The sequence below is a fragment of the Eleginops maclovinus genome, chromosome 23 (assembly GCF_036324505.1).
Source record: "Eleginops maclovinus isolate JMC-PN-2008 ecotype Puerto Natales chromosome 23, JC_Emac_rtc_rv5, whole genome shotgun sequence".
In the NCBI taxonomy this organism is placed as follows: Eukaryota; Metazoa; Chordata; class Actinopteri; order Perciformes; family Eleginopidae; genus Eleginops; species Eleginops maclovinus.
The window spans coordinates 899,201-925,038 of NC_086371.1; the positions used below are offsets into that span (position 1 = coordinate 899,201).

General features: G+C 43.2%; 1 protein-coding gene across 1 annotated transcript in view; it reads left to right on the forward strand.

Moving 5' to 3' along the window:
- Positions 1-23,833: 23,833 nt before the first annotated feature.
- ppargc1b (peroxisome proliferator-activated receptor gamma, coactivator 1 beta) overlaps positions 23,834-25,838 on the forward strand; it is an 80,032-nt gene continuing 78,027 nt past the window's right edge. The window contains exon 1 of the mRNA XM_063877140.1: positions 23,834-23,944. Coding sequence (XP_063733210.1) covers positions 23,864-23,944 — 81 coding nt within the window. The 5' untranslated portion in view covers positions 23,834-23,863. The remainder of the gene's footprint in view (positions 23,945-25,838) is intronic.

Genomic DNA, 25,838 nt, shown 5'->3' on the forward strand with positions numbered 1-25,838 from the left:
TTTTTTAAATCAGTCCCCTCAAAAACTCCAAGGTCAGGAAAAGGTTAGAAAACTTTAAAGCACTCATAGATCCCAGAGGAGGGGAGGGGGTGTTCTGGAGGCTGATATGATCATTTAATCATAAAAACCCTGAATTGTTTGCATGTATTTTTAAAACTTGGTCCCTGTCAATCACTTCTTCTGACGGCTGCGGTGCAACTCCACCTTTCATGCTTTATAGGCTTTCTGTAGTTCGGAACCAGAGAGGAGGACTGACAGAGCGTGACTTTAGATCAGATCTACTTACTCATACCAGATTGGGAAACAGTTTTGTTGTTTTTGTTTTATATGTTTCAGCATGAGTTAGAAAAATTAACATGGACAATAAATGTGTGTGTGAAACCGCAGAGAGATACTTTATTCATAAACTATAAAAGGGTGTATGGAAGAGGACTAGGGCCACATGTGAGTATCAGCAGAGTTTAATAAAGAAAGTAAAAGAATAAAGTCAAAATCGCAGAATGTCTACTTTTTCCTCCCAGATAAAAGCATGTGGTCAGATCTCTCACATTCATTCATATGTAACCCTAATGTTCGTCCGTTTGGTGCAGGTTGCATGTATTTTAATCCAACCTGCATACTTTAACCTTAACCATGAATTACATTGAGCTGACATTCTCTGTTACTGAGATGGGTCCTTAAGCATAATGAATACTTTGATGCTCACACTTCCAGTTGTCTTGACTTTAGTGAAATCTTGACTCGAGCACACGATCTTATTTCCCCCTCTGTTCAATAATTTAGAGCCAAAAGAAATTCTAAATTATTTTCCTACATTCAGCCTGCAGCGTCTCTGTCCATCATCTGACCACTCTTATCCAGTGTGTGTGTGTGTGTGTGTGTGTGTGTGTGTGTGTGTGTGCACGTGTTTTTGCACTCTAATCAATATTCCTTGCAGAGCAGCCACAGGACTCGGCTCACGTTGCTCCCTCTGACTGAGCCAGCATCAGAATCTTGATCAGAACCGCTGCTGCCCACCTGCTGCACGGCCGGCTCGGTCCAAAGAGCTGAACTCTGAGAGGCGTACAGTTTCATAGTGTCCTGCAGCCAAGGACGGGACATTGCTTCATGATCCTGAACGTCCACCAGCACTCTGGTCCCAGCTGTGTGTGTCTCTCTTTAGTGTCCCCTGGTCTCCAGCTGTGTGCGTTTCCTTTAGTGTCCCCTGGTCTCCAGCTGTGTGCGTCTGTGTGCGTCTCTCTTTAGTGTACCCTGGTCTCCAGTTATGTGCGTCTCTCTTTAGTGTCCCCTGGTCTCCAGCTGTGTGGATCTCTCTTTAGTGTCCCCTGGACTCCAGCTGTGTGCGTCTCTCTTTAGTGTCCCCTGGACTCCAGCTGTGTGCGTCTCTCTTTAGTGTCCCCTGGTCTCCAGCTGTGTGCATCTCTCTTTAGTGTCCCCGGGTCTCCAGCTGTGTGCGTCTCTCTTTAATGTCCCCTGGTCTCCAGCTGTGTGCGTCTCTCTTTAGTGTCCCCTGGTCTCCAGCTGTGTGCGTCTCTCTTTAGTGTCCCCTGGTCTCCAGCTGTGTGCGTCTCTCTTTAGTGTCCCCTGGTCTCCAGCTGTGTGTGTCTCTCTTTAGTGTCCCCTGGTCTCCGTTGTGTTGGAGCTTCTTGCAGCGTTTGGTTTCTGCAGCTTTCAGTAAACTGCTCATGTTTCCTCTGCTGAATGTTCTCTAGAGGCTGCATGTGTTGAAGAGCTGCTGCAGATGTTTCTGCATGAGTTCTGATTTGTGTTTCTAAATCTGCATCCTCTCTGAAGCTGTTCCTGCTGATGGAAGAGTTCTGGACCGTTGCAGCACAATAGTAATCCAGGTTAAAAAGAGAATACAAAAAGACAGATTAAACTATTTGTAATGCTGCAGATGATACTAGGCTTTCGTCTTTGCTTTAATATTTTCATAACAGCTGGATATTTAACCAGAGGGATAAAAAAACAAAAACCAGTAAGCGCTCTTAAAGCTGCTGAGCACCTCGGTCCAGGCTTACAGCGTCTCCCTCTGCCAGGCCGGGATGTTTACATTAAACATAATGATTGGACTGAAGCCTTACATCTGTCACACACACACACACACACACACACACACACACACACACACACACACACACACACACACACACTCTCTTTGCATGCACACACACACACACACACCAGATCATCCATGAGAAATACCTGCATTCCCTCTCACTCCCCCTCTCACCCCCTCACCCTCCATCTGCCACACAGAGGCTTAGCATGCATTGTGTTTAACCGAGTCATCTCCGTGTGCACGAGTGTGTGTGAGCTTTTTTATCCTCCACTGAACACACACACACGCTAGGAAGTGAGACAGATGGAAACGTAGAGACGGGGACATGAATGCTGATTTACAGCCAGTGGGAGAGCCCGGTCTGCTCTGATTGGTTGACTGGCCGGCTCTGTTGTGATTGGTCAACCAGTTTAGAGATGTCCCGCTCCCTTATGCTATCAAGTACAATGTGTTGGAGCGCAAGTGTTTCATGTTGATGTAATTAGGTTCTGGGAATTTGGGATTTTAGCCTTTGCAGACCATTTACATGCACTAAAACCTGTATGACACACTAAAGGAGAGGGAAACCTCCAAAAAGTGTAGGCTCTTTATAGATGAAGTATGCCAATGCTAATGTTAAAAGCTAATGTTTATGTGCTTAAATACAACTTTCAAAGATGTTTTGTGGTGCTGCTCAGATATTCCCGCCTACAAATGATAATCAATAATGAGAAGAAAGATGCAATCCCTCCAATAAACACACAACAGGAAGAGGAACACCACGAAGAGCAGAATAGGGCCCCTTTAAATGTTATTCACACACAATATACAATGATACGCTTTTTTATTTTAGCTTCACTTGAGGTAAAGAAAGTCCTCACTTTGGATCTGTTCTGGAAAATATTTATAGCATAAGGATTATTTCTGGATGTTGGAGAGTTAATGTTTGGCCAGTAAGGATTCTGACATTCAAGGAGATAGAGATGGATGAGAGAGTGTGTGTGTGTGTGTGTGTGTGTGTGTGTGTGTGTGTGTGTGTGTGTGTGTGTGTGTGTGTGTGTGTGTGTGTGTGTGTGTGTGTGTGTGTGTGTGTGTGTGTGTGAAAGAGAGAGAATGACACAGTCACACAGAGAAGGAGAGAGAGAGAGAGAGAGACTCTGCGTCGTGATTGGCTGAGAGGACCTCTTGTATCCGAGTGGAAACGAGAGCGAGGAAGAAGAGGAGAGAGAGGAAGGGTTTACACGTGCTGCCCTGTCACATGACTCTCTCTCTCTATCGCTCTCTCTCTTCATGTTTTACTGTGCTCTCTCGCTCTAATCCCTTCCTCTTCTTCTTCGTCTCTCTTTCTTTGCTCTTCTTCTTTCATCCTCTTCCTCCCATCACTGATATCTCTAACTTCCCTGTGCATCATACACCTTTGTGTGCGGAGGTCGACAGGTGCAAACACCTGACAACAGAGAAACGTACTGCAACTTCGAGAGGATGCAGATATAGAAACACAAATCAGAACTCCTGCAGAAACACATGCAGCCTCTAGAGAACATTCAGCAGAGGAAACATGAGCAGTTTACTGAAAGCTGCAGAAACCAAACGCTGCAAGAAGCTCCAACACAACGGAGACCAGGGGACACTAAAGAGAGACGCACACAGCTGGAGACCAGGGGACACTAAAGAGAGAAGCACACAGCTGGAAACCAGGGGACACTAAAGAGAGACGCACACAGCTGGAGACCAGGGGACACTCAAGAGAAACACACACAGCTGGAGACCAGGGGACACTAAAGAGAGACGCACACAGCTGGAGACCAGGGGACACTAAAGAGAGACGCACACAGCTGGAGACCAGGGGACACTAAAGAGAGACGCACACAGCTGGAGACTAGGGGACACTAAAGAGAGACGCATACAGCTGGAGACCAGGGGACACTAAAGAGAGACGCACACAGCTGCAGACCAGGGGACACTAAAGAGAGACGCACACAGCTGGAGACCAGGGGACACTAAGAGAGACGCACACAGCTGGAGACCAGGGGACACTAAAGAGAGACGCACACAGCTGAGACCAGGGGACAGTAAAGAGAGACGCACACAGCTGGAGACCAGGGGACACTAAAGAGAGACGCACACAGCTGAGACCAGGGGACACTAAAGAGAGACGCACACAACTGGAGACCCGGGGACACTAAAGAGAGACGCACACAGCTGGAGACCAGGGGACACTAAAGAGAGACGCACACAGCTGAGACCAGGGGACACTAAAGAGAGACGCACACAGCTGGAGACCAGGGGACACTAAAGAGAGACGCACACAGCTGGAGACCAGGGGACACTAAAGAGAGACGCACACAGCTGAGACCAGGGGACACTAAAGAGAGACGCACACAGCTGGAGACCAGGGTACACTAAAGAGAGACGCACACAGCTGGAGACCAGGGTACACTAAAGAGAGACGCACACAGCTGGAGACCAGGGGACACTAAAGAGAGACGCACACAGCTGGAGACCAGGGGACACTAAAGAGAGACGCACACAGCTGGAGACCATAAAGCTGTCTCTGTCTCTGTCTCTGTCTCTGTTGTTGTTCTCCTGAAATGTTTTCTGGTCTTATTTTAACGATGTGATCACAGGACTCCTTCTGATGTCACTGCAGATCAGCTGTGAGCTAGCTCGCTAATGTAGCTAACCTTCAGATAGACTAACAAACTCTTCCAGTTCTGAGACAGACTCACTCTGAGGCAGAGACATGTATTGCCTAACCTGAATGTCCTACACTGATGTTGGACACATGGACAAAAACGTGCAGAAATAACTCGAGTTTCACTTTGCAGAAGGACTGATTCTATTTCAGGTGTGCAGCAGGGCGGGGTCACGGTAAGTCGGGTAACTTCGGTTAGAGGTCAGAAGTGTATTTATAAAGTGACCAGAGGTCCCTCAGCAGCGCAGCGACCTATATCAAAGAGCGGTGTTCAATCTTAACCTCCAGAAATACAAGACGGCATCGGGAGGATCATTAAAGGGGCTATAGGGGCGGGACATCTCTAAGCGGTTGACCAATCACAACAGAGCAGCTGACCAGCTAATCAATCAGAGCAAACTGGGCTCTGGTTTCAGATGGAGGGTGAAAAGTCAAGCTGCAGCACAGGCAGTCTGAGAGACCCTACATACTGACATACACCTGAACATCAGCAGGAGAGGACTCTTTAAAGTAGAGACACTACATACTGATATACACCTGAACATCAGCAGGAGAGGACTCTTTAAAGTAGAGACACTACATACTGATATACACCTGAACATCAGCAGGAGAGGACTCTTTAAAGTAGAGACTCTACATACTGATATACACCTGAACATCAGCAGGAGAGGACACTTTAAAGTAGAGACACTACATACTGATATACACCTGAACATCAGCAGGAGAGGACTCTTTAAAGTAGAGACACTACATACTGATATACACCTGAACATCAGCAGGAGAGGACTCTTTAAAGTAGAGACACTACATACTGATATACACCTGAACATCAGCAGGAGAGGACTCTTTAAAGTAGAGACACTACATACTGATATACACCTGAACATCAGCAGGAGAGGACTCTTTAAAGTAGAGACACTACATACTGATATACACCTGAACATCAGCAGGAGAGGACTCTTTAAAGTAGAGACTCTACATACTGATATACACCTGAACATCAGCAGGAGAGGACTCTTTAAAGTAGAGACTCTACATACTGATATACACCTGAACATCAGCAGGAGAGGACTCTTTAAAGTAGAGACTCTACATACTGATATACACCTGAACATCAGCAGGAGAGGACTCTTTAAAGTAGAGGTGAACATGTATATTTCCCCTGTCACTGTTTGAAGCTGTAACATGAAGGGAAGAACTCTTTTTTCTTAACCTTGGTGCACGTTGAGTAATTCCTCAGATGGAGGCTCCAGCTACAGGGGGGATTATTGATTGCTCAGCTGCATGTCCATATGTTCTGCTTTCTCTGCAGATTTATATCTATCTGTTTATTTCAGGAAGAGCACAATATGAGATTCATGGCGGTGAATACATAAATGAGAAAATACATATAGGTGTCAGCTGCCAGAGCCCATGACTCCAGCTGAGCAGCAGCAGACATGTTTTATGCAGATGGATTAACACCGGCTGTAAATAAGAGTGCTGTCTGCACACATATCAGCCTCTTCCCTGCATGCTGAGGATATTTCACATCCCTTTATGTCAATTGTATCTCCTAAAAGCAATAATCACACCAGTGGAAGCACGCTGGACCAGGTGTCTTTAATCCAGTGAGCTCTACATATCATTAAAAGAGACTCCCTCTTCTTCAGTCACTCCTCTTCTGTTCTGAAATGCAGGTGTTTTTATTATTCCTACACATTGAACTCAAACTACAGCCTCGTGGCCATGTTTACATCTGTCTCGACTCATGACAAGATATTCTTTTATCAAAAGAAATAAGCAACTTTTTGGGGGCAAAATGTGTGATTTCGACTCAATAGTTTTGACTAGGAATTATTCTCTCTTTACTCACAGAAAGTAAAGAGAGCTTTGTGACATGCTGCAACTGTGAAGAGGAACCAGTTACATGCCAACAACGACACGCCCTTTCTGCTATCCAGGTTCCTATTTGTGGAACGAGCTGTCCACTGACATCAGGACGGCGGAGAGTCTACATATCGTGCGCTGCAAACTGAAGACCCTCCTGTTTCTCTTATTCCTTTGTGAATAATCCAAACAAAGAGTGTACCTGATGCAGCAGCTCTTACTGTGGTCTGGCTTGTGTGAAGTAAACATGTCAGCACGGTTCTTGTTGTCTTTATGCTTTATTGCACTTATTGTACGTCACTTTGGAAATGTAATGTAACTACAGTCACCCGGCGCTCAATCTCAGCAGGAGCTATGAAGTTCTACCCATATACCATATAATAAGCCTTTTGTTCCTCTCACCTTTTGGATATTTAGGTAATAAAGTGCCAGGTTTTACGTCCATAGACTAATTGGAATAATCTCCAAGCGCTGTAGCTCTGGGGTTTCATTACTCGTCTCTAAGAGGACATATTCAGCTCCTTTTCAGGTTCGTGTTGTATTTTCTTTTCCTCTCCTGTCCGATGTTTCTATAACACCTGACATGGCGTCATGGATCCATCCATGTGTCGTCGGATGAATCGGACAAACAGTTCTGATCTCTGGAGAAGTTTAAGGAGGAAGTGAGGTTTTGTGTGTCGTACTGGATCCGTATTCTTTTGCTGTCTATCATGCAAACACTGGAAAACAAGTTGAACAACTCAATCAAAATGTTCTTCCTCTCTCTGTTTTCCCACCTGTTTGATTATCTGATCCTGTTCACCTGCAGCCCTTCCCTTCCACAGGTGTGCCTTGTCGCTGTGATTAATCCTGCATGGTTTTAAGATCTGGTTTTCTGTCCGTCCTTGTTTGTTGTTGAATGGGGTGTTCTGCTCAGTTTGCTTGCCTTGTCTTGCTCTGTTATCCCTGGATATCACCCTGCTCTGCTCTAACGTGACATCTAAAAGATATGTTCTTTGTAGAACCCAAATTGTTTCCAACGACTTAAAGCTCCATGGGATCATCCAGGGATATGTGATGCTCCATTGGCCTTACTGTCTAACCTCTCCATTTCACTCCATTTATCTCACCGTATAAGATCTAGAGAGGCAGGCTTGACGACGGGGCTCTATAAGGTGTTGAGACTTTAAGGTCCTGAGGAATTTGTGGGGACATGGGTTCCCATCCCGACAGCTGCTTCTCTTGAGCCTTCTAACTGCGTCATGACCCAACGGTTTCAGATTCTCTCTGAAGACTTTGGACATGGGGAATAAAAAGACACCCAGTTCAACACTTAGAAATGCTGTGGGGGGTGCATGCTTTACGGTCACACCTTCACTCTGAAAGCAAAAGATAGCTAGCATTGTCAGCATGCTTTTAAACGATAACGGGGTCTGGCTCGGGCTGTGCAGGGGATTTTATTCCCACACGCCTGCCTGTTGTTTGGTAAAGAATGTGATATAATAACCGGGACCTAAAATGCAAAAAAACAAAAGTCTTAACTGAATTTAAAACAACCAAAAGCCAACAACTCTGCAGGCAGAAACACGCAGCTAAAAACAAACGCTCTCTTGATTAGACGTTGAAAAAGAGGAACATGGGCAGGAGGACTAAATATAGAAGAGTTGATGGGAGGTTTTGACAATCAAGGGTGGGGCTGCCCAGCACACTTGCAGGAAAACATACAATGGATGAAGGTGAAGGGCTCTGAAATGAGACAGAGTACAACATAAAACAATGACTCAACATACATCTCTGAATATGGCAGATTTAACAAACATAAACCGTGCTTTCCACTCCTGCTGCTCCTCTTTACCCTCATACACTAATGCACCTCAGAGTGTTCTCTGGGACTCTTAACAATAATTAGATGTGCTCGTAATGGTCTTCTGAAATGGACTGCTTCAGGTTTGCTTTAGTTGCAAAGTTCTCTCGATTAACGTTGAGAGTCTAAACTGATCTTTACACTCCAGAGTTTCTAAATCATGGATTGGTTTCTTAACCACAGAACTACAGCCTGTGTAACAAGAAGAATGGGTAATAATCTCCTGGATGCTAAATGAGCTCTTTGTACCTTTGGACTGCTGCTCACCACCCTCGATGTTCCCCTGCACATCTGGGTCTCTTCCAATCTTTCGGTGCTGCTACTCAGCTCAGTTTTTGTCTCTTGAGATGTTTTGGTACAGTCCATCATCGTGACCTTGTTTGACTGCAAATACAAACTCCATTTGTCTAGAAATGCATCCTTGTTTTCTGACTTGTCTTGTCCATGTGTCTTCACTCCATTTATCTCACCTTATAAGACCTAGAGAGGCAGGCTTGACGACGGGGCTCTATAAGGTGCCCTCTACTGAAGACGCATGGATACAAGTTAGGGGAACTGGGATGTACCAATGCGTTATAATCCCTGCAGGCTCTACTTTTATTGCACTTTAATACAAAAAGAAAGGCATTATGATTCGCTCAAACTCATGTAATCAATTGTTTGTACTCCTAGGATCCCCCTCCTGACACATCTGACTGTAATGATTCCCTCTTTAAAGAAAGGGACGTTTATCACAAACTGAAATGACCCTTCATTATGATGGAATATTCTACCCAACACTACGCCTCTTAATTACACAACCCGTCACACCCTTTATATGTCCGCTGATGAATGTATGATGTCGAGTTGTTTTAAAGGTGAGCAGAAGTCGTCTAGATTAACGACCAAACATCAGGTCATTTTGGCGGGTGATGAGTCATTGGGGATTATTCACGTCAATCAAAGCGCTGTAAAATGTTTCTCCAGATGAACATCACCATATGTTTCCATCCGTTTTTGTTGATTCATAACATTTCAAATGATAACAAGTCCCAATTTGGCCATAGCTGACTACCTACAGAGCTAAAATTCATTAGCTCGCTTGTTAGGTGGGTAGCTAATGTAAGCTAGTTCACTAGTGAGATAGAAAGACAATGTTAGCAAGCTTGTCCAGGAGATAGCTCAGGTTTGCTAGCTTGTTAACTAGACAGCTAACATTCGCTACCTGTAAACATTTACTAGCTTGTAAAGTAGATTGCTAACCTTCGCTAGCTCATTAAGTAGTTAGCTAATATTCAAAACTAGTTTGATAGGTCGATCATTTAACAGATCTATGGGATAGTTGGCGCAGGCACATCAGTTTATTGATCCTGCTGATTGATTATAGGCTAAGCACACATATATGCGTCTGATCTGAAAACTACATACTTGCAGACATATATTTGCAATTTATATACTTTAGCATCCCAACAGGGCTGCAGGGTAAGAAATAACACTGCCTTTTCTGAGGCCTCCTCAATATGTTGACCCAAAAACCTTTAAGCTATCTGATCTCTTTTGCTGGTTCTGGGAAAAGCTATATTTTGATGCTTTTTTATCCCCTCATTGAAATGCAAATAACATGTCTCAATCATTCAAATATGTCCATGTAAATCAAGCAGCAAGGTCATGTAGACTTTAGGACACACATAGGGAGAGCTGTTATCCAGTCAGCTGTTTTTTAGGTTGCTGGGAACGAGATGTCAATGGTAATGTGAGGGAGGCAGCGTTCCTGGTGATCCAAGATCTGCAGCCCTGCTCATGGAGGCTTATAAAGTGTTGGCCTGGAGAGAGTATACCAGAGTAACTATAGAGACAGAGGGATGCTTCATCGCTGCCGGTGCATGACAACCCATTTTTGGTCCTTTTCAATGTTTTGAACTTGAATTGAAGGACACTCAAGTGAATAGACTGTAGAGCCTCCAAACTGCCCGGCTTATTATTCCTCACTGTGAAAAAGACTGGCATTTGCAGTGTTTCATAGGTCACTGGTAATGTGCGGGACTAAATATAGTCCTGAAAGAACTGAATATTGTGTGGTGGAGCATTTTGCTTCAATATTGATGCAGGAAAAGGGCTTGAAAATGACTCACGGGTCCAAATGATGTCCAAAGCACCAAAGTCTGGAACAACTGTCACGCTGTAGACTCCTTATTTTGTTATTCCAGACCTGTGTTTGCGTTCAGATCTTAAATGCTTTAACTTTTGGAAACAATACTTTTTTTCAGCCTATATTATTCGTAATGGTTAGTAAACCCAGCTCTATGATTGGTAATGGTTAGTAAACTCAGCTGTATGATTGGTAATGGTTAGTAAACTCAGCTGTATGATTGGTAATGGTTAGTAAACCCAGCTCTATGATTGGTAATGGTTAGTAAACTCAGCTCTATGATTGGTAATGGTTAGTAAACTCAGCCGTATCATTGGTAATGGTTAGTAAACTCAGCTGTATCATTGGTAATGGTTAGTAAACTCAGCTGTATCATTGGTAATGGTTAGTAAACCCAGCTCTATGATTGGTAATGGTTAGTAAACCCAGCTCTATGATTGGTAATGGTTAGTAAACCCAGCTCTATGATTGGTAATGGTTAGTAAACCCAGCTCTATGATTGGTAATGGTTAGTAAACTCAGCTGTATCATTGGTAATGGTTAGTAAACCCAGCTGTATCATTGGTAATGGTTAGTAAACCCAGCTGTATCATTGGTAATGGTTAGTAAACTCAGCTGTATGATTGGTCAATGCTAAAAGCGGTGAAGGGTTGGACCAAAGGCTGATCAGAAAGATTTTGTTGTGGGTGTTTTGCAGAAAGCATGAGACTGGAGCGCTCTTCATCAGAAATGAACATGCAGTGAGGCGGCGTGGAGAGGAGGATATTTGAAGCCGCTGCACGTCTGAACACCAGTTTCTCACCTGTGGGTGGAAGTGAGCGAGCCGTAGAGGAAGAGATAGAGTAATAAAGAAAATGAGCATGATGGTAATGATGAGTGTGAAATGGAAAGAGGGAAATAAAAGGGGTGAATCAGGTGGAGGTGGGGAAGGAGAGAGGAGGGATTAGAGGACAAAGATGATGAGGAGGAGACGATAAGGAGAGGAAGGAGGTGTTGTGGAAAATGGGATGAAGATAGGGCAGATGATATTGAAAACAGGAAGGATTTTAACAGGGAAAATGATAAAGGAAGTAAGAAATCCAGAGGAAAGTGGGAGGAAGATTTAGTGCAGGAGACGACAGGAGATGAAAGAGGAAGTCTCTCATGCTGAAGTTCATGTCCATACGACCTCAAACCTACTACTTACTCCATCCGCCTGAATCCAAGTGTTCAACACAAGAGGAAGTCGTTCCCAACACTAGGAGTCTGTGAAAGCCATAGGTTAAGGGTAGCATGTTTGTGGGATGTATTAAAGTGTGACCCATGCTACACACACACACACACACACACACACACACACACACACACACACACACACACACACACACACACACACACACACACACACACACACACACACACACACACACAGTCTGTCCTCCTCATGTGTTTGCTGTGCACTTCCTCCCTTTGTCTGTTTCCCGCCCCGGTGATTGTTTGACTGCACCTGGTGGTGTCTGCAGGTGTAAATAGGTCCGGTCGCTCCAGCGTTTCGTCCGTTGTCTCGTAGTTCAGTTATCGTCGTAACGATCGGTCATTGGTAGAGAAAGGTAAGATCAGGTCGTATTTAATTAAGTATTTTTCTAGTTATTATTATTATTAGTGTATATATATTGTATGTGTCCGTAAAGACTCTTTTGTGCTTCAAACCAAGATAAGCTCCTCTCTGTTTATTGCAGCTTCGGTTTATTAAAAAACGTCAGGACAAGAAAATTAACGGCTGCTAATCTAAAACAAAAGACTTTCACACAAATTGTAACCATGACATTTTTGGGCCAAAACCAATTAACGTCAGCCGTGGATAAGAGAGTCAGAGCGTGCTTTCCATGCCGATAAGCTAGCACAGTGAGCTCTGCAACAAGAACAGCAAAACAGAGACCAGAGAAAGTTTGAGCTCTGCTGGCCTCGGCCTCTGTGTGTTTATTGACTGCTTTAACACACACACACACACACCGGTAATCAATACACACATGACCCGTCTATGAAATAGGTCACGGCCCTGATTGAAAACTACAAACAAGACAGGGCTTCCAATAGTTCCCATCGATAGAGGATGTAGTCTGGCTGCGAGGCGCTGCGTGTCACCCTGGGTAACCCCGCTGACAGCTTCATGAGATGCTAATTCACGAGGCAGATTTAGAGACTCAGAATCAGAAAATCATTAGACGTGTGTACAAAGAAATATCGCAGGCTTCTCTGTGTGCCGTTTAAATATAGAACCACATAAACGAAAGCAGTGGTGACGACTGTAATTTGGCCCTTTCACTGTCCACTTGCATTGAGTCAATAGTTCTGTCGTATTTCCCATTTTGAGATGTTTATTTGTTGTATTGGTTCATTTTATACCTTGGACATGTTGGATACATGCTGGTGTGACAAAAACATTGTAAGTCTTACCTTACCTTACCTTACCTTACCTTACCTTACCTTACCTTACCTTACCTTACCTTACCTTACCTTACCTTACCTTACCTTACCTTACCTTACCTTACCTTACCTTACCTTACCTTACCTTACCTTACCTTACCTTACCTTACCTTACCTTACAAAATGCACAGTTTTTATTTTGCAGTTAACATGAAGATGTCTTTGGTGGATGCAGTCTTTGAACTGTGGTTGTCTCTGACTTCTTCCGATGTATTAAAGTTTGGTTAATCACATTTTTATTGGTGACTTAATCAAAAACACACTGGTTGCTTCCATGTTGTCCTCTCTGCTGTTGGTAGTTCAGGTAAGAGCATACTTGCTATAACCTTGCATCACCAGCTTTATCAAACAGCCATATCCAACTATACACCGTTCATAAACTTTTTGTTGAACTAGTTAGCTGCTTACATAGGTAGTTAACTTTACCTAGCTTGTAAAGTATATTGCTAACTTTAGCTAGCTAACTTATTAGATAAATTGCTGACTCTCACTAATGAAATATAGATAGCTATAGATAGACAGCGTTCGCTAACTAAAAAGACTGGAATGGATAAATTGCTAACGTGGGCCGGCTAAATGCTGAGATAGGTAGCTAATATTAGCTAGCTTATAAAGTAGATGGCTAACTTAGCTCGTTAGAGAGATAGTGTGCTAGCTAAATAGAATCACAGTCTACACTGTGGACCTGTGTGTACCCTTCTGGATGTGAGATTTATTATAAACTAGACTGATTTTTTATATTATGTAAAATAATGTTTCCACCTAGTGGCGCCTCTGTAGTCCAGGAAATACAAAAGACTACAATTCCCACAGAGCCAGCCTTTAAGGGAAACAGATATAGGCAAACTGTGTGAAGACCCTGTAGAGAAACAGAGGGGCCCCTATTCTGCTTTTTGCGGTCTTCCCTCACCTGTAGTGTGTTCTATCTGTGTGCATGTAAATGGTCTGATAGAGTTATTCTAAACTGTCTTCATGAGCTGTCGTCTGCAGTCTGACCGGTTGGTGAGATTCAGTACTTTGATAGTTTGCCATCTACACCAAGAGACTCTGCAGGGTTATTAAAAATGTGAGGTTCTGGGCCATCCTGCAGCCACTAACAGCGGATGTTTGCTGTTAAACCATCCCATAGCTGCAGTGCAGCTGAGAATGATCCCAGATAAAGTTCACTGTTTATTTGTATTTATTTTACACCCTATTTTGCAGCAGTTCGGTGGATATATGCTACGTATTTCTGAATTCTGTTGGAGTGTGTATCTTGATGCAGACTGCAGAGGTACGTGCTGCCGTGGTAATTGGAATATAACACGGTTAAAATCGAATTGGACCATCATCCCTGCTGTTCAGTGGGAGGAAACAACCTCCAATGGGACCAGAGAGATGATGAGGGAGAGAATGAAAACATGAATGAAGCATTTAATGGTTTAGGATTGTGTTTGCAGAGAGTGGGGAGAGAGGAGCAAATTCACTTTCTCCGTGTTGATGGAGCGAAAACAGACATTTTCTTTGTGGTTATGTTCCAATTAAAATGCTGCGCGAGTTCAAAGCCACTGCCTGAACTCTTGGCAAAACTAAATGGGATTCAGTGCCGGTTTCCTTCAACGGCTTTTATGTAGATATCTTCAAGAGGGTGTGAGGAGATTACATAACACAGGAAGCACCAGACAACACGATACATCTTTCAATTGAAATGACATGGCTAAAAGGAGGAACCATTTTAACCAGTCCAGAATCTGTTGGCAGAGTGTCTCAGAACTGGAAGTGTTGGTCAGGATATCTGAAGGTTAGCTACGTTAGCGAGCTAGCTTCCAGCAGATCTGCAGTGACATCAGAAGGAGTCATGTGATCGCATCGTTAGAATAAGAGCAGAAAACATTTCAGGTAAGTTCCAAATGCCCGATCATTTTTTTCCCTAAAAATTCGACTTTTAAAATGTCCCTCTATTTTCTCATTATTCTCACTCCTTCTCCATGAGGCCCTAATCGTCTTCACCTAATCATCTCCCAGTTCTCCTTTTGATTTACTTTCAAATTTTGATTTATTAGAAATTCCGACTATTTCTTCAAAATTATCACTTTTTTCCTAAAAGATCTGAGTTTTTATCAAAACAGAATCAGAATTTTTTTAAGTCGACATTTAGAAAAAAAGTCAGATTTTTTTGGGAAAAGTGATAATTTTGTCAAATGAATCTGAGATTTGTGACGCACTCAGCTGCTGCTTTGAGCTTCTTGCAGCGTTTGGTTTCTGCAGCTTTTAGTAAACTGCTCATGTTTTCTCTGCTGAATGTTCTCTAGATACTGCATGTGTTGAAGAGCTGCTGCAGATGTTTCTGCATGTGTTGAAGAGCTGCTGCAGATGTTTCTGCATGTGTTGAAGAGCTGCTGCAGATGTTTCTGCATGTGTTGAAGAGCTGCTGCAGATGTTTCTGCATGTGTTGAAGAGCTGCTGCAGATGTTTCTGCAGGTGTTGAAGAGCTGCTGCAGATGTTTCTGCATGTGTTGAAGAGCTGCTGCAGATGTTCCTGCATGTGTTGAAGAGCTGCTGCAGATGTTTCTGGTGTGTTGAAGAGCTGCTGCAGATGTTTCTGCATGTGTTGAAGAGCTGCTGCAGATGTTTCTGCATGTGTTGAAGAGCTGCTGCAGATGTTTCTGCATGTGTTGAAGAGCTGCTGCAGATGTTTCTGCGTGAGTTCTGATTTGAGTTTCTATATCTGCATCCTCTCTGAAGCTGCAGCGTGTTTTATCCTAATGGAAATGTATTGTGATCGTTGTGCAGCGTTTGCACCTGTACACTATATCCAGTCCTTCCTGTAAACACTGTGAGGTATCTGTATAATTGTTACCTGTAAACGCAGACGCTATTCCCGCCTGCATGGTGTGTGAAGAGTGTCACACCGTCTGCTGGCAGCAGCCTGCAGCCTTCTCATGTGGCCTCCTCTGGATCCGTGCTGTGATTTACGATATAATTTATGAGAGGAACTGAGTCAGAGCCAACTTTTGTGTTCCAAGTCTCTGTTGCATCACAGCCAGAGAAGCTCATGGAGGTCTACATGTGAAGAGGCTGAACTGTAAATAGACGGCATCAGACGGCATGTCCTCCTCACACACTGACCTATCAGTGACCGAGGCCGTATTAATAACCCATCGCGTGATGGGATGGCATTTATATCAGCATATCTGTCTGCGTTCACACTTGCAGTGATTAAACGGTGGGGATGCTGATGGATGACACTCACACACACACACACACACACACACACACACACACACACACACACACACACACACACACACACACACACACACACACACACACACACACACACACACACACACACACACACACACACACACCTGTTACACAATAAACAAAAAGCAGCAGGATGATCAGAGCCACGATTAGCATTTCCCAAACGCTGTCTGTTTTGACTAACGGGTGTTAGAGACAACACATTCCCACAGAGTCAGCTTTAAGGGTCCCTAATATTTTCTAAGGGGTTTTCCCCCCCTCTCCTGTAGTGTGTTTTTCTGTAGGTTTTAGTGCATGTAAATGGTCTGCAAAGGCTAAAATCCCTGTTTCCCTCCGCAGGACTCCTTTATTTACTTCCTGAACATAGTGACATCATGGAACACTCGCGCTTCTATTGGCTAGCACTCCAACACGTTGTAGGTTAACGGGCGGGACATCTCAAGGCAGGGTGACCAATCACAACAGAGCCGGCCAGATAACCAATCAGAGCAGACTGGGCTCTGCTTTCAGAACGATTATACAATAACTAACATACAAAAACAGCCCCTTCTTCCCCTTCGTTTTAAAGCGACTACAGGTATAAAGATACCCATCGTTATGTGTTTGTACTTGCTGCTGAAGCACATGTTCAGTCAGGTCTGTTGGAGATGAACACTCTTAAAATATGGGGCCAGGAAATAGACCAGCATGCACTGCAGCACAGGTTTTCTTTTCAGTAAATTGCGAAATGTCTCTTTTTATGTCGTCGCTTAATCTAAATCATCTCTCGTTGATTTCAAAACCCACATATTTCTCCATCATTACACCATGTTCCTCGTGCTTTCCAAATACTGTGTTGTCTAACAGTAGACCCCCCCCCCCCCCCACACACAGTATCTTCATGTTGGTGGTGTCCAGAAGAAGGGGCCAGCATGACTGAAATACCAACTAAATATTCCAGGGTTGCGAGTCCTCTTCTTGTGTTACAGCCCTCTGCCAGCAAGGTCAACGGCAGAGGAGCCGTCCAGGCTTTGACCGTCAGGAAGCAGATCTTCAGTGTGTGAAAGTTCAGAGGGGATGGTTTATAATAACTCTCAGTGCCAGACGGGGAGGCAAGGGGTTTAAAATTAGAAAAACACAGAGTTCACACAGAGACCAAACTAACCTGTCAGTGTGCTAGTTAGCTAGAAACGTTAGCGATCAGGCTAACAAGCGCAACTTAGCTATCTATCGAACTAGCTAACGTTAGCTATCTACTTCACAAGCTAGCCACTGGCGGAAGAAGTATTCAGATGCTTTACTTGAGTAAAAGTACTAATACATTATTGCATTCAAAATCTCCCTTAAGTGAATCAGCTAAATGTACTTCAGGTGTAAAAGTACTCATTGTGCAGAAATTGTGTTTATTTCATTATATTTATACATGTGACATTTCAAGTAGCATGTTACTGTTGGAGACAAACAAGGATCTGATTGCATTTTTGTAAAATATTAAAATAATTTCACTCTTTGTGACTTAAACACTTTGTCCTCTAGTTTCATTTTTAGAGAAGCATTTTGCTAAAAGAAGCTAAAGCTGTTGTGACAGAGCATCATGGAAATACTCCAGTAATAGTTCAGTACAGTACTTGAGGACATGTACTTTCCACCTCTGAAGCTAGCTAGTGTGTGTGTTTACTATCTATTAGCTATACTTATGTTAGCTCCCTAAGCTAGCTAGCGTGTGTCAGCTATCTAGCTAGCTACGGCTAAATGTGTGGCTCTGATAATTTCAATTTGAATGATTACTTAACCCCCTATGGATGGACTCTCAGGGTGGAGCGGTGTCTGCGTCAGACAGAGAGAGGAATTATGAAAACCTTGTTGACGTGTTTTGTCTTTAAGCTAACCGGCTGCTCTCATACAGCAGCAGCACCTCACAGACATCAACGTAGATTCATAAATAAGTGTTATTTGGACAAATTAATCACATATTGATAATCTTAAGGTGAGTTTCTTAATACCAGTTGATTTAAAAGCTTAAAAAGAGTTTATTTGGACAGGTAAAGGTTGCTAAACCTAGTGATACAGCTATGCGAAGTAATAGAAATGAGTCTCTAAAATAACTGTAACAAACAAATGATATCTCAGTACAAACAACTTGAAATAAACCCAACGTGTGACGGGGGGACGAGGACATGGGGCAGGGGTTTACTAAATGAACAACTCAACCGGACAGAAACCCAGGAGGATAAACAGGCAGCTTCAGTTTACCTCGCTGAGCTTCAGACCAACATTAAACACAATCCCACTGTCTTAAAGCGGAGAGGATGTGTGTTCTAGCAGCTTCCACACACTCCGAGTGACATTTCAATAATGTCCCGTCCTCAGGCTGCAGACAGGGCCAACAGCCTGAGGTCACACAGCGTTTAGTGAGGGGACCACCCTGCAGGACGGCAAATACGACTGTATTTATACAACTGTTTCAAACACAAAGGGAAGTGCTTCACAAACCAGAATCAGAAACAGAAATCAAGACCGACCCTCCGTCACTTTACAGGTAATAAATAATAAATAGGGATAAAACCAAGAAAAAATACAGAAAAATAAAAAACAAAGAAATACAAATAAAGAAAGTAAAATAAAATAAACAAAAAAATGTGAAATAATAAAATAATAAAAAACAAGAATTTAAATAAAATAAAAGAATCGAATAAGGAAATAAGAATTAAACAAAAATTAAACAATACAATTTAATGAAAAGCCAAATTATAGGATGCCTTAAATGTATAAAATATGATTAAATAGAACCCAAAGGTCAGGACGAGAAGACCTGAGGGTTCAAGAGGGTTCATAGGTTAAAAGCACACCTGATAAATAGCTATGTATCTGTGCAGGTGATCTAAGCATGCATTAATACCTCTGTGCTGGTTGAGAGAGAAACGTGTGTGTGTGTGTGTGTGTGTGTGTGTGTGTGTGTGTGTGTGTGTGTGTGTGTGTGTGTGTGTGTGTGTGTGTGTGTGTGTTCCCCATATATACAGTATAATAATCTGCATGTATGTATGTGTGATGCCCTGGGCAATGTGAGCTCATCCTTGGCCGGGATTTCACCTCGTGTTAACCAATCAGAGGAGAGAACAGCTGCTTCGGGTTTTCTATTTAACTGAATGACGACACGTTGAGGAGCTGGAGGAAGGGTTTTAAACGTGTGAGATACAGGTAAGAGCTGAAGGGACGTCAACACGGAGGGGGGGTGTTAATGCTGCCTTCAGGTGCTGCAGAAAGCTGGTATTTATGGCTTCGGTCGTTAAGAATATCACTGATTTTGCACATTCTTGATTCCTTATTTTGGCTGCTTTCTCTCCAGATCCCCTAGAACATATCCTGGCACCTTTCTTCCTTGGTGTTTATTTTTTAAACGTTAACCTTGTACATATTAGTGACATTTAAAGTAGTATTTCTATGTATTTATTTAGCTTTTAAAAAAAATGTTATTGGTGTTTTATTGACACGCACAAAACCACAGTAATATAATTCAAATTGAACAAAGACATGTAAACAACAATGGAGACAAACACATCCAAGCACTCATTCATACTAAATAAATGTCACATATAACCTGTGCAGCGTCTGCAGAGTTGACCCTCTCAGGTATTGCTGCAGCAGCGGTTTGAACACGAGGAAAATGACCATCAGCGATATCTCTGCAGCTTCACTGTCCTGCTCTCCCGCTCCGCATGGAGGCCGTCTCTAGCAGAGCACCTTATCATGTTCTTCATCGCCTCAGCGCCACCTCATCGGGATTCAATTACCATGTTAAACTCACCTTTCCCTGCCGAGTGTGCTCCGCTCTGCAGGTTGGCTGACCACCAAACACTCACATTCACAGCACCTGAAGGCAGCGGCACACTCAGTGTTTCAGCGATTTCTTTTTTTCATTATTTATTTAATTGTTTGCATTGTATTTGTACCCCTGACGTCATTTCCTATGTGTTGTGTGTATATAATGTACAGTGGGGCAAAAAAGTATTTAGTCAGCCACCAATTGTGGAAGTTCTCCCATTTCAAAAGATGAGAGGCCTGTAATTTTCATCATAGGTATACCTCAACTATGAGAGACAGAATGGGGGAAACAATCCAGGAAATCACATTGTAGGATTTTAAATGAATTTATTTTCAGATGATTGTGGAAAATAAGTATTTGGTCAATAACAAAAGTTCATCTCAATACTTGTTATATACCCTTTGTTGGCAATGACAGAGGTCAAAGGTTTTCTGTAAGTCTTCACAAGGTTTCCACACTGTTGCTGGTATTTTGGCCCATTCCTCCATGCAGATCTCCTCTAAAGCAGTGATGTTTTGGGGCTGTCGCTGGGCAACACAGACTTTCAACTCCCTCCAAAGATTTTCTATGGGGTTGAGATCTGGAGACTGGCTAGGCCCCTCCAGGACCTTGAAATGCTTCTTACGAAGCCACTCCTTCGTTGCCCTGGCGGTGTGTTTGGGATCATTGTCATGCTGAAAGACCCAGCCACGCTTCATCTTCAGTGCCCTTGCTGATGGAAGGAGGTTTTCACTCAAAACCTCACGATACATGGCCCCATTCATTCTTTCCTTTACACGGATCAGTCGTCCTGGCCCCAAAGCATGATGTCTCCACCCCCATGCTTCACAGTAGGTATGGTGTTCTTTGGAGGCAACTCTGCATTCTTTCTCCTCCAAACACGACGAGTTGAGTTTTTACCCAAAAGTTCTATTTTGGTTTCATCTGACCATATGACATTCTCCCAATCCTCTTCTGGATCATCCAAATGCCCTCTAGCAAACTTCAGACGGGCCTGGACATGTACTGGCTTAAGCAGGGGGACACGTCTGGAACGGCAGGATGTAAGTCCCTGGCGGCGTAGTGTGTTACTGATGGTAGCCTCTGTTACTTTGGTCCCAGCTCTCTGCAGGTCATTCACTAGGTCCCCCCGTGTGGTTCTGGAATTTTTGCTCACCGTTCTTGTGATCATGTTGACCCCACGGGGTGAGATCTTGCGTGGAGCCCCAGATCGAGGGAGATTAGCAGTGGTCTTGTATGTCTTCCATTTTCTAATAATTGCTCCCACAGTTGATTTCTTCACACCAAGCTGCTTACCTATTGCACATTCAGTTTTCCCAGCCTGGTGCAGGTCTACAATGTTGTCTCTGGTCTCCTTTGACAGCTCTTTGGTCTTGGCCATAGTGGAGTTTGGAGTATGACTGTTTGAGGTTGTGGACAGGTGTCTTTTATACTGATAACGAGTTCAAAAAGGTGCCATTAATACAGGTAACGAGTGGAGGACAGAGGAGCCTCTTAAAGAAGAAGTTACAGGTCTGTGAGAGCCAGACAGTCTTGCTTGTTTGTAGGTGACCCAATACTTATTTTACCGAGGAATTTACCAATTAATTCATTACAAATCCTACAATGTGATTTCCTGGATTGTTTCCCCCATTCTGTCTCTCATAGTTGAAGTGTACCTATGATATAAATTACAGGCATCTCTCATCTTTTTAAATGGGAGAACTTGCACAATTGGTGGCTGACTAAATACTTTTTTGCCCCACTGTATGCTGTATCATATTTGACAAAAAAACCCACTCCTCCAGACTGTAACCTGTGTGTGTGTGTGTGCAATACAAAAACTGTGCAGCTATTTTTTGTTTTTGCTTCCCATATATAACATATTCTTAAAGCTGCAGAGAGTTGGAGTTGTTTGAGTTGTTTAGCAGCTACATGTATGCTCACGATCCTAGTAATAAAACATATTTGATTGTACGGGTGTGTCCTTCTTCCTGGTTGTGATGACTAGTTGTGTGCACAGGCTGCAGAGTGTTAATGCACTTTGAATTTGAGCCTTAACGAGTCTATCCCTCCATTATTTACTCACACTTTCTTACTTTCATCAAAGCGTTTTTTCATAATTGACCTTAGAGTTGAGCTAACATGTTTAGCAGCCCCATCTTTCCGTCTCTGGTTGCATATTTTCCAACAGACGGTTTGGGAACAAATCCACCTTCCATGTATCTTGTCCACAAATAATCAAACCAAAACACATCTGACTCACCTGGGGGGTTTGTTTTCTACCCGTCTGATCACGTGCTCCAGTTTCCTGTCATACTTCCTCTGACATCCAAGAAACAACAACCTATTGTTCTGTCCGGTGAACGCTGATGATCAACACGAATAAAAGAAGAGTTAAAAGAAGAAGAACCGGGAGCAGAGGAAGCTGACGGTCCTCACAGAGATACATGAAGCCGTACACATGTTGTATTAAGGTCAGCTGTCAGCCTTTTGAAACACACACACACACACCCCCACACCCACCCCCCCCCCCACAAACACACACACACACTGACAGGCTGATTGCATTGTTATCACTGCATTGCAGCACATTCTACTGTCCGTAAGTAATGACTGTAACTGTGTGTGTGTGTGTGTGTGTGTGTGTGTGTGTGTGTGTGTGTGTGTGTGTGTGTGTGTGTGTGTGTGTGTGTGTGTGTGTGGGTGGGGATGTGTGTGGGGGTGTGTGTGTGTTGCAATTGTTGAACCTTGTAATGCAATACCAGAAAGAGTCTCATGAAATTGATCAATCAAGGTTTAGATTGCCTCATGATGATGTCATGGGAAAAAGAATATTGTAAAACATCCCATAATATGAAACGACTCAACTAAAGTCAGATTTCATATTTATCCAGGGTTGGGAGGGTTACTTTAAAAATCTGCAACAATAACCTGTTACCTGTAAAGAAATGTGATATAAGGATCACTCTATAAAGGTCATGCCACCTCAATGTGAACCGCACGGTGATGTTTGAAAATGTGTTTGTATTTTTAAGCCTAAGATTAATATTTTGACTTCATGATATATTTATATTATTATTTATACATTATTATTTATATTATTATTTATTATTATTATTATTATTATCATTATTTTTAATATTATTATTTATTTTTAATATATTCATATTTCCTATAATTATGTTTTGTGGGACAATTAATATTTAATGAGTTGTTATTATTCAAAATAATATTTGACATATTGTTTTTTTTAAATGAACTTTATTAGATCTGTGTACATTTATATATTCAATACTATTACCTTTCAGTTTTAACTGTGAACCAAAGAGTTATTTGGTAAATGTGTATTACATTTGATATATTATTTTATATTTAAATTAGTTTTAATTATTGTTTAAATAAATATTTAGCATTTTGATAAAACATATGTTTTATATTTTATGATTAAATATATGTATTTTTTATGTATCATTCTATTTCTCTATATTTATATTTCACATGTTTTCAAATTCCTGGTAATTACTCACGTTTTTGCACTAATGCAAATCTGCTGGATCTTCCGGAGACACTTTACACAGCACCATTGAGATCAATGCCTCCTCATTTTACTCTAGGACCCCCTGGAGCCTCTGACCCTTGGAGGTCTCCAGACCCCCCTCTGAGGAGCCGTATGTCTCCAGGTTTGTAAACAGATGCGCCCCCTACCGGGGACCTTCCTCCACTGCTGCTCCTCCTCCTCTTCCTCCTCTATACCCGGTTCTCTGGTTCCTCCGCTCCTCATTCACTAGAAGATGGCGGACTGCGCTCCACTATTAGATGAGGAACTCTCGTCCTTTGTCTTCAGTTACCTGACAGAGACATCCGGCAGCCAGGTAAGATCCGGGACTCTTTGGAAACCCCGTAACCAGGGCTCTGCACACCGGGGTCCAGCTTTACGCGTCGCCGCCTGTGGCGCTCGATTTGCCCGGTAGATGCTTGCCTTTCCCCGGCTTGTCAGGCAGCATCACCCCGGTGTGTGCATGTGTGTGTGGATGTGTTTGTGTGTGTGTGTTCAGTATATCTTGACGTGTGGCTTTCACGTGTTTTCTGGAGGAAATGTCATCAGGAAATATTGAAGGAGAAGAATTTTCCGGATTTTGTAACGTTTTTTCTGTGTGTGTTTGGTCTAGGTGTGTTTGTGTTTGCAGCGCACACACACGATACTTGGTATGCAGAGGGCGCTTTGGAAACTTTTGACGCATTCTTCTGGGAAGTTTTAATGTCAGTGACTGGGCCACGTGGTGCGCGTCTGAACGCATGGACCGAGCCTGAAAGGACTGTTATGATTTTATCACATTATTGAGCCTTTCCAGGGTTTACCGGGGGGGTCTGAGACCTGAGACCGGGCAGAGAAACACGTGTACGGCGTGTTTGATTCATGGGACATCACGCTGTAACGGATCGGAGCCGGTGGTTTAATAAAAGTGTGTGTTTGGGTTGAGCACACCGCTGTAATGTTGTGTACCCTCGCCAGTCGGTAAGCTCCTTGCCACAGCAGGGTGAGCTTACCCCGGCTCTCAGGGCTGGAGATCCGCTGCGCTTTTATCTTGACCGCCGATTATTCCTGTCATTTCCACACAATTCGTCCATTATGTATCACACCATGTTCTGCAGTGCAATGGGATGGAAAAGAGACAGTGGATTTTTGGGGTCAGCTGAGAAAGTTGGCGCAGTTTTTACGCTTTCATAACCGTTTGCGTAATCGTCAGGGAACGGTTACAAAACGTGTGCATGTGGACCACTACATTGCTTGCTGAACACACACTGATTCTTGGGATGTGAGTGTATGTGAAGGGTAATGATGACGCCATACAGTCTATAATAACCCCATGCTGTGAAGGTGATTTTACACCGATTTTCGTGCATACGCCAAACAGCGTTGAGAAATTCCTGCATTTTTAGGATTCCCATTTTAACTCTACATTTTACATCATTAAACATGCATTGTTTTTTAAGTGAATGGATGGGATGTTTAGTTTTATTCGGGATACTATCAGTACACCCAAGCAGCACTTAATTGAAGCAATATATGAAGTTTTAAACCTGACTCTGCTGTTAATCCCAGAATAAGCTCCTGCTCAAGAGCACAGGGAAGAGGCGCTTTACCATTTATAGAAGTGGCGACTACATCTAAATGATGTGTTTCCCTGCACCTGAAGAGAAGCCGAATAATCTATGAGGACATATTTAATAACTACAAGTCATTTGTTGTTTTGCTTTATGGTTTTTGCATCGTATCTGGAAGGAAATGGTGAATTAGCGCATTCCTGCAGGGGGTTTGGTGCCTAACGCAGATGGGAACCTGTCAGATCTAATCCCCCCCGCGCGGTTGTAGAGTCGGTTGTAGAGTTACAGTGCACCCATAAACCGGGACGTCATTGTAAAACAGCACCCCCCCCCCTTCCCCCCAACACCACCATCACCACCACTGCATCACACAGTGACGTCACATTGCGTCGTGCTGATTGTTATTGCTGTGATTGCGCGGTCATCTGAGGGTGTTATACTTACTGTATGAGTGTGTGTGTGTGTGTGTGTTTGGGGGGGGGGGGGGGGGTCTGTCACAGCTGATTGGCAGTTAATTCAGTGTGTGTGGAGGATCCAGAGAGACCTGAGCTATTTATAACCTGCAGCCTCCTCAGAAGATGCACAGAGAGGAAATGCATCAAAACCTGCCACATAAAGGATCTCATGATATTCATACATGTCTTATTATCGTGCATTATA